General features: G+C 41.7%; 2 protein-coding genes and 1 long non-coding RNA gene across 4 annotated transcripts in view; 2 read left to right on the forward strand and 1 right to left on the reverse strand.

Annotated features, from left to right (window-relative positions):
• The first annotated feature begins 27 nt into the window (after nucleotides 1–27).
• si:ch1073-184j22.2 (dual specificity protein phosphatase 14) lies at nucleotides 28–2,227 on the forward strand. Of its 2 annotated transcripts, none has more exons than XM_058637928.1 (2): nucleotides 28–207; nucleotides 367–2,227. In XM_058637928.1, the coding sequence occupies exon 2, from the start codon at nucleotides 376–378 to the stop codon at nucleotides 940–942; it is 567 nt and encodes a 188-aa protein (XP_058493911.1). In that variant the 5' UTR covers nucleotides 28–207; nucleotides 367–375; the 3' UTR covers nucleotides 943–2,227. The 2 variants fall into 2 exon arrangements, with proteins under 2 accessions (XP_058493911.1, XP_058493920.1); XM_058637937.1 differs by having other exon boundaries at nucleotides 122–207; nucleotides 340–2,227.
• LOC131465351 (uncharacterized) lies at nucleotides 1,989–4,399 on the reverse strand. The gene is made up of 4 exons (XR_009241303.1): nucleotides 4,193–4,399; nucleotides 3,501–3,575; nucleotides 2,770–2,844; nucleotides 1,989–2,089 (listed from the first exon to the last, which is right to left on the reverse strand). It is a non-coding gene; the product is annotated as an uncharacterized LOC131465351 (long non-coding RNA).
• Nucleotides 4,400–6,784: 2,385 nt separating this feature from the next.
• Nucleotides 6,785–8,451, forward strand: part of nmnat2 (nicotinamide nucleotide adenylyltransferase 2) — a 7,757-nt gene continuing 6,090 nt past the window's right edge. Inside the window, exons 1-5 of the mRNA XM_058633889.1 lie at nucleotides 6,785–6,984; nucleotides 7,533–7,621; nucleotides 7,856–7,923; nucleotides 8,008–8,086; nucleotides 8,155–8,281. Coding sequence (XP_058489872.1) covers nucleotides 6,900–6,984; nucleotides 7,533–7,621; nucleotides 7,856–7,923; nucleotides 8,008–8,086; nucleotides 8,155–8,281 — 448 coding nt within the window. The 5' untranslated portion in view covers nucleotides 6,785–6,899. The remainder of the gene's footprint in view (nucleotides 6,985–7,532; nucleotides 7,622–7,855; nucleotides 7,924–8,007; nucleotides 8,087–8,154; nucleotides 8,282–8,451) is intronic.

An 8,451-nucleotide genomic window follows, 5' to 3' on the forward strand; every position in this document is an offset into this window, starting at 1 on the left:
ATCAGGGATTATTCATCAGCTGTGTTTACTCCGTGCTCTTATTTTGGTAAAGGTCACATGACTTATTTCTGTCCCACCAAAATTAACCCTTCATGTGATTGGCTGGAACACTTGACACACACAACCATGTACGGTGTGTGTGTGTGTGTGCGCGTGTGTCACTTTCAGCAGTGATCAGAAGAAGACACAGTGTCCGTGAAGGGGCAGGTAATACACACACACACTCACACAGTTGTTGTTTGTTGTTGATCAGGATACTGTTAGCATAGCATAGCTGACAGTGTCCCTCTGTCTTCAGTCTTTGTACTAGGCTAGGCTAACACTGATGATGTTTCTCAGCTGTGTGTGTGTGTCGGTGTGTGACAGGTTGCTGTCATGTCCATCTCTCAGATCACGCCCACCCTGTTCCTGGGCGGAGCCGACTCCTCCCTCAACGCGGCACTCGTGTCTCAGAAAGGCATCACCCTGATCATCAATGCCACGCTGTGCCATGCCTGCCCCGCCTACCCAGGGGTGGAGTTTGTGCGTGTGCCCGTCTCTGACTTGCCCAGCGCGCGCCTCGGAGACCACTTCGATCGAGTGGCCGAGCGTATCCACGGCAACCGGGCAGGCGGCACGCTGGTGCACTGCGCGGCCGGTATGAGCCGCTCACCAGCGCTGGTGATGGCGTACCTGATGCGTTTCCGGGCCGTGACGCTGCAGCAGGCGCACCGCTGGGTCCAGGAGAGCCGGCCCTACGTCCGCCTCAACTCCGGCTTCTGGGACCAGCTGCTGCAGTACGAGAGGCGACTGTACGGGAAAAACACCGTCAGAGTGGCCGCTGCCCCCAACATGATGTCACCGCTGATGACTGCAGCTTCACCTGTGATGAGCCGCCCTCAGATGACCTCTGCCGTCAAAAGGTCAAGAAGAAGAACAAAATCCAGCAGCGTTAACGTCTGAACACCATTACCCACAATGCAACTGCACTCACTTGCAGGAAAGTGACGTGTGTAAATCACTCACTCTGCCATACACACACACTCACGCACTCTGACACACACACACACACACACACTCACTCACTCACTCTGCCACACACACACGCACGCACTCTGCCCCCCCCCCCCCCACACACACACACACACACACGCACTCACTCACTCTGCCACACACACACACACGCACTCATTCACTCTGCCACACACACACACACACACACACTCACCCTGCCACACACACACACACACATACATGTTTTCAGGACATATCAGGACGTGTGAGAAAAACGTGACATATGAGGACGTGCCTTTCCCAGTGACCTAGAGCCCTGGGAATGAAAATGCCTCTTGTGGCTGCTTTCAGGAATGCATTGATCTATTGAGATTTCGGCTAGGGCTATATTTTGGTCAAACCTGAATTTAATGCTACTTATGGGGACATTGTCAGGTTTATGTGACAAATGAGTACCATGACATCAAACACTGTTATTTCATGTTGTGTCATTATATATGTATATATACATATGTCAGTCAACTGTGAAACCCTTAGATACACACCATTTTCAGGTTTTTGTGACTTATAAAGTCCAAGTAGGGATAGAGTCATAATTTTCAATTATATACGTCTGAAATATCTACATAATAATCATACATTTATATGCTCACTAATCAGGTAATCTGGTAAGAACTATCACATGTTCATACAACAAAAAGTGAGTCTACTTATCATTGTGTTGGATTTATGAAGCAGTAAATGTTCAAGTGAAAGAAAATCCTGGGAACACTTTCTGCCTTTCTTACTTTTAATGAAAAGGCAAGCAAGGCCCAGAATAGGCTATGAGCAACACAGATCTGTGCTGCAGGTCATGCAGTACACAAGACATGTTTGTTACAAACAATATTTACATGACAAATTACACTGTGCACCCATAACAGGGGATTTCTTTACATAATTTTAAAAAACATTAAAAAACATTTTCACAAAATGTGATGGTAGACCAGTCTCTGCAACCTGCAATCTCTCCACTGTGTGTTGAAGCTATACCCATAAAGATGTCCTTGTCGATATCTTCATAATCCGAATGATCGGAGGAATCATGATCCGATATCTGAGTGAAAATTGGAGAACAAAATGATCTTAAACAATATTAATAGCAAGGGTATCCGTCTCCCAACAGTACCATTACAGTGTGCATAACATGGCTTTTGAAACTGATGAGGCATTAAAAACAAATGATTAAAATAAATATTTTCAATGTAATTTTTGTTTTAATAGGTAATTTATGTGTCAGATTAATTAACTGGTCACTACAGCTTGAGGAGTCTACAACATGAAGTCTGTCATCAGACATTCATTGAATAGGACAGTAATCCCTTCTTGCACAACAGTTTTCAATTTGCAATGTATGATATGAAAGTTACCGAGAAATAGTGTAACACAAGAGCTAATTTTGAATGAGCTACTTTTGTAAATAAAATATTTTCATCTTTAATTATTTACTCACAGAATTATTAATTCTGGTTGTCAGTCACAAAGCCCTAAGCCTCTTTCCCTCTCAAAGATCTTTATTTTGGCTTCACAATGAGAAGGGTGTCGCTTCAGATTTTGCAGACAGAGGTTTCCTCTCAGCTGTCCCAATAATGAATCAGATGTAAAGTAATGAGATTATTAATGTTGTGGACATTTTTACATCAACTGATACAGTTTTAATACAGTACTTAATGGTGCAATGGACCAAACTGAGATATCTGTTATATTCCAAATAGAAAAAAATACATGTGTAATCACCTGTTCATAGGTTGCAGTGGCTCTCTCACTGACTTCAGGGTCTGTTGAATTAGTCACAATCTCAACACTTGATGTCTGCAACAAAACACAACAGTACACAGTCAGATATATTGTGTACTATAACATACAGTAGAGCAGAACTTATTATAAAACATAAGCACACTTGTTTCGTGAGGATCTCGACTTATTCTTCCAGACTCTATAGAAATTGTTAACACTGTAAATGATATACTTCCCAACAATATGGGGACACTGTAACACACACACACACACTCTACAGTCTGTGGGTCAGACCATATGAGGACGTCAAACCAAACACACACTCAAGTCTTTCACAGCTAAACAATATGAGGACCTGACGACTGAACACATGTAGTACTCATTCCAATAACTACTATCATCTTCTGTTGCTGTCTAAGAAAGCTGTAGACCAGAAATTCATCTAAATGCATCAAATTCCTCTTAAATGCAATCTTTTAAACGAACTAGCAGGAGGTTAAATGAACAAAAACATCTGCAAAATAACAAATATTATAGAATTTAGTGGAAGTAATGATCAATTTAATGTTTTAATGGGAAGTATAATGTAACAAAAGTTTCGCTCTGCTAAATATTTAAGAAACAAATGCTGACAATACTGTGATATGAGAACTGAACACTAATGTCTAGTTTTAATGCAGTGAAAGGGAATTTTATTTAGATTAGAGGGGAGAAAATATATGTGTAATCACCTGTTCATAGGATGCAGAGGATCTCTCACTGACTTCAGGGTCTGCTGAATTAGTCACAATCTCAACACTTGATGTCTGCAACAAAACACAACAGTACACAGTCAGATATATTGTGTACTATAACATACAGTAGAGCAGAACTTATTATAAAACATAAGCACACTTGTTTCATGAGGATCTGGACTTATTCTTCCAGACTCTATAGAAATTGTTAACACTGTAAATGATATACTTCCCAACAATATGGGGACATTGTAACACACACACACACTCTACAGTCAGTGGGTCAGACCATATGAGGACGTCAAACCAAACACACACTCAAGTCTTTCACAGCTAAACAATATGAGGACCTGACGAATGAACACATGTATGACTTATGTCAATAACTACTATCATCTTCTATTGTCGGGTAACAACAAACTGTTGACAACATTTTAGACAACTGTCTCTGTAGATAAAGATGAAGAATAGCGTTTGTTTTGTTAGTTTTACAGCGTGTCCATCAACTTAATTGTTAGCAAATTAGCTAAGTTAGGCTCACATGGGGATTGTTAAACTTAAACAGCCAAAATTAACAAAACTTTAACTCTGTATGAAGGTGATAATAACGAACAATTAATGATCAGGCAATTCGTCTAGTCAGTTGGAATAATTTGTTTGTAGTTCCTTTTAAAGTACCTTTAACTTACCTCTTCAGATCAGCGTTAGCGTGTCCACATTGCAAATGACGTCAAAGATCTTGTATATGCCAAGATGGATATCTCCACAGTACTGAAGTTCCTGGATGGGACGATCGTCAAGAGTGCCAGTGCGGTCTACGTTTCAGAAGCTTTAAAATCAAGCCATGAACCGTTCTGTACCATGGCAGACTTTGTAAAATACATTCACAATGATAGATCCTACACTGTGGTTTATTTAGCAACTTTAGCAACTCAGCCGTCTTTGTGAGCCTCAGCTCAGTCTATTGGCCAATCACAGGCTGCCTTGCCGACTTCTTAACCAATCAGTGGCTGTGTTATTGACTGCTGAGTAACCAAACATGCAGTGGTGGCAGCATTCATCTCAAATGTCTTTAATACATGAGTGAATTAAGTGGATTAAATATATATATGTGTGTATATATATGTACATATATATCTTTATGAACATTGTATCTATAAATATAAATACTGTATATGTACACATATATGTATGTATATATATATATATATACAGTATATATATATACATACACACACACACATATACATATTCCAATTTCTTTTTTGTTCTTATGGGCAGATAAAAATACATTCATGTAATAATTACTGTATCATACATGTTCTGATACCTCAGGTGGCCTGGAAAAAAGATGCACATATCTTGATTTTGTGCCATAAGGCAAAGGAAATAAATATTGCATTCCAATAAAACACAGGACAATTAGATCAACTATAATAATTGAGAATATATTTATTTGACTCTGATTTTATAGATAATGTGCAAGATAAAGTGGTAGAAGATGAATGAATGTATAAAGCTTGTTCAAATGCTGGAGAGTGTGTGAGTGTGTCTACAAGTGACATATGAGTACAAGTGTGTTAAAAGTGTGTTTAAGTACCAACACTGGCCACTAGTTGGCGTCATCAAAAATTTTAACACACACACACACTCGATTCTTGAAAATTGTGACATTTTAGGACTTTGGAGATTTTTAGTCTGGGAGCATGTTTGGAGGGTCCAGAACACCATATAATGGTCAGAAAAATGAGGACCTCTAAAATGTACTCATATTTCTCAACGTACTGATATTGTTGGTGTGTTATCATAAAAATGTCCTGATTTGTCATGAAAACAAGTGCACACACACACACACTCACTCACTCTGCCACACACACACACACACACACTGATTTTCCCGGTGGGCCAATCGATTTTGGGCCGGCCGAGGGACGGACGTTTTTTTTTATTATTCTGCTGCGCCTTGTCTCGGGAGAGTTACCGTAGTTACCGAGACAAGGCGCAGGCACCGCGCTGCAAAACAAAGATAAACAGCGGCCGTCTAACACAACACTCAGCTGCAGACACAACGCAACGGAGAGATGACGTGACGATTGATTGCCCCAGTGGTCTGTCTGTCAAGAATACCTGGCTCAATGCCACTATGAGAGGCTACAGAGGTCCAGGAGTATTGACCATTTAAGCCCTGTTTTATACTTTCATCTCATACTTTCACACTAAATTGCAGATCTACATGCTTATAACTCACATGTTGCAATGTGATGTGTTTTGAGTATGTAGATCTGCTATGTTCACAGTTTTTGAGCATTTCAACCTATTATCTCCCAAACAGGTCACAAGAGTTAAAGTGTTTAAAGTGTCAACATGCATCTTTTTTTAGTGCCAACAGTCCAGTTTTGTTCATGAAGGACATTGACTAACAACTTGAATAATATATGCTATACTATGCTATGTATGCTTTACATATACTTTTCCAGTCAGTTTTTATGTTATGTTTTTATCCTTTAAACAGTTTCACATTATATACAATAGTTCAAATGAATAAAACACTGATTAACTACTGTTACAATAAAACATCTGCACCTAAGATGCAGATATATTTTAATTGGTACATTATGTTGAGCTGTACTGTCTGTTCTAAAATAAAGTGTTTGTCCATTTTTCAGATCATTATTGTTTTCCATACTTTAGTCAACTAGCTATGTTGTGATTGCATGCAGACTCATTTTTTAGTTGTAATCTTGTTCAAACTTATATTCCACACTACTCTACATTTCATGTCCAAGTTTGTGATAGGCAGCTGTGTGATAATGAGTGATAAATAAACACTCTCCAATCTTAAATCTTTTCTCCAGGATCCTTCTTAAGAGCAACACACTGTATATTTATCATTTATTTATTCAAGGCTCCAGAATATACAGGCATATTATCAGTACAGTGGTGTTATTAAGGGCTTGCGTGTTTGTATGTAAATCAATGGGGCGAGTTTGTCCCAGTCCACCCCTGAGAGTGAGTACTTTACAAAGTCTGTCAACAGCAAGATAAAGACGTGATCATGTGACGTAGGTTTTAATGTGATCATGTGACGTAGGTTTTCTTCTGAATCAAATCTGTTTCCTGAAAAAAAGGAACTATGCCTTTAAAAAGCTGTAAAATGTTTGATTGACAGAAAGGAATGTGTTATTGTTGTTGTTTTTCTACATGAACCCGTGATGCTGACGTGGTCACGTGTTCAGCTGCGTCATTGATGCTGTGTCACTGTCCCTTTAAATCACTGACGCGCCCTCTGCCGCAGCCTCTCTCTCGCTCTCTCTCTCTCTCTCTCTCTCGCTGCAGATACAAACAAACGATCACCGGAACACACAGAACCGGCATCGGACCGGGACCGAAGAAACCATGACAGAAACGAGCAAAACCCACGTGATCCTGTTGTCCTGCGGCAGCTTCAACCCCGTGACCAAAGGACACGTTCATATGTTCGGTGAGTGCGCGCGTGCGTGTGTCTGTGTGTGAAAACATGACGTCGCTGTCCATCAGGCTGGTGCTGAAAAGGCTCCTCTGACGTCACTCACCGTGGTTTCCGTGTAACGGTGTCACGGATGCAGGCCTCAGGCCGCGCGTGGCGCAGACCACAAATGACGGAGTGAGGGTTCGGTTCCGCTCTGTTTTCACGCATTCATGAATGAGTGAATTAGTGAAAACACAGCCGTTCATTTCTCTCTGTGACAAACAACAGCAGTGATGACGTCACTGACCTGAGGATGACGTCATCATCTACGAAACAGTTTAAAAACCTTCACACACACAACCTTGTTTGTGTGTGTGTCTGTGTGCGTGCGTGTGTGCTTGTCTGTCTGTCTGTCTGTGTGTGTGTGCCTGTCTGTCTGTCTGTGTGTGTGTGTGTGTGCGTGTGTGTCTGTGTGTGTGTGCGGGTGTGTGTCTGTGTGTGTGTGTGTGTGCCTGTGCTTGTGTATGTGTGTGTGTGTGTGTTTGTGTCTGTTTGTGTCTGTGTGTGTGTGTGTGTTACAGAAAAGGCCAGAGATTATCTTCACAGAAGTGGACGCTTCATCGTGATTGGAGGGATCATCTCACCTGTGCACGACTCCTACGGCAAACCTGTGAGTAACCATGACGACGGAGACGTGAAATGATTGACGTGTTGGTGGGAGTGGTTCAAAGTCACATGATGGTTTTTTTTCCTCTGTGGAAACTTAACATGATAATAAATGAGGCCACAGTGAGGCGCTGAAGTCACTGAAGTAAATCTGAGGGTCTAACAGAGAGATAGAGACGCAATCATGTGACATAGATATCAGAGACATGTTTTCACTGAGAGGCTGATTCCCCCCCAGGGCCTGGTGTCCAGTCGTCACCGTCTGACCATGTGTCAGTTGGCCGTCCAGGCATCCGATTGGATCAGGTGAGTCGTTCTCTTCAGTTTCTCGTGCTTTTATTTTGAAAGTACATGATCATGTTTGTTTTTGTGGTTGTCATGGCAACGCAGGGTTGATCCCTGGGAGTGTTACCAGGACACGTGGCAGACGACCTGCAGTGTGCTGGAGCATCACCGTGACCTCATGAAGGTCAGTCCACCGTGACCTCTGAGTGATCTCTGTGTGACCTCTGAGTGACCTCTGTGTGTTTTCCTCAGAGAGTCACCGGCTGTATTCTGTCCAACGTCAACACACCGTCCAGCACTCCTGTGATTGGTCAGCCACAGAACCAGACTCCACCCATCTACCACAACCAAAACAGCGTGAATCACAAACCGACTGCCAGTAAGTCGTCACAGTCCGGTCACGCCCACCACTGAGGTCAGAGGTCACCTCTCACAATCACATCAACCCTAATCCATTTAGCTTACTGACTGTCAATCACACCATAGCCCCGCCCTCAGACCTCTGCTGCTTCTTTTCGATTTGACTTGAAATGTAACAAATATATGAGA

The sequence above is a fragment of the Solea solea genome, chromosome 1, assembly GCF_958295425.1.
Source record: "Solea solea chromosome 1, fSolSol10.1, whole genome shotgun sequence".
Taxonomy (NCBI): Eukaryota; Metazoa; Chordata; class Actinopteri; order Pleuronectiformes; family Soleidae; genus Solea; species Solea solea.

What these genes read in the sequence shown, in the direction of transcription:
- si:ch1073-184j22.2 (XM_058637928.1), top strand. Translation starts at nt 376, where the DNA reads ATGTCCATCTCTCAGATCACGCCCACCCTGTTCCTGGGCGGAGCCGAC.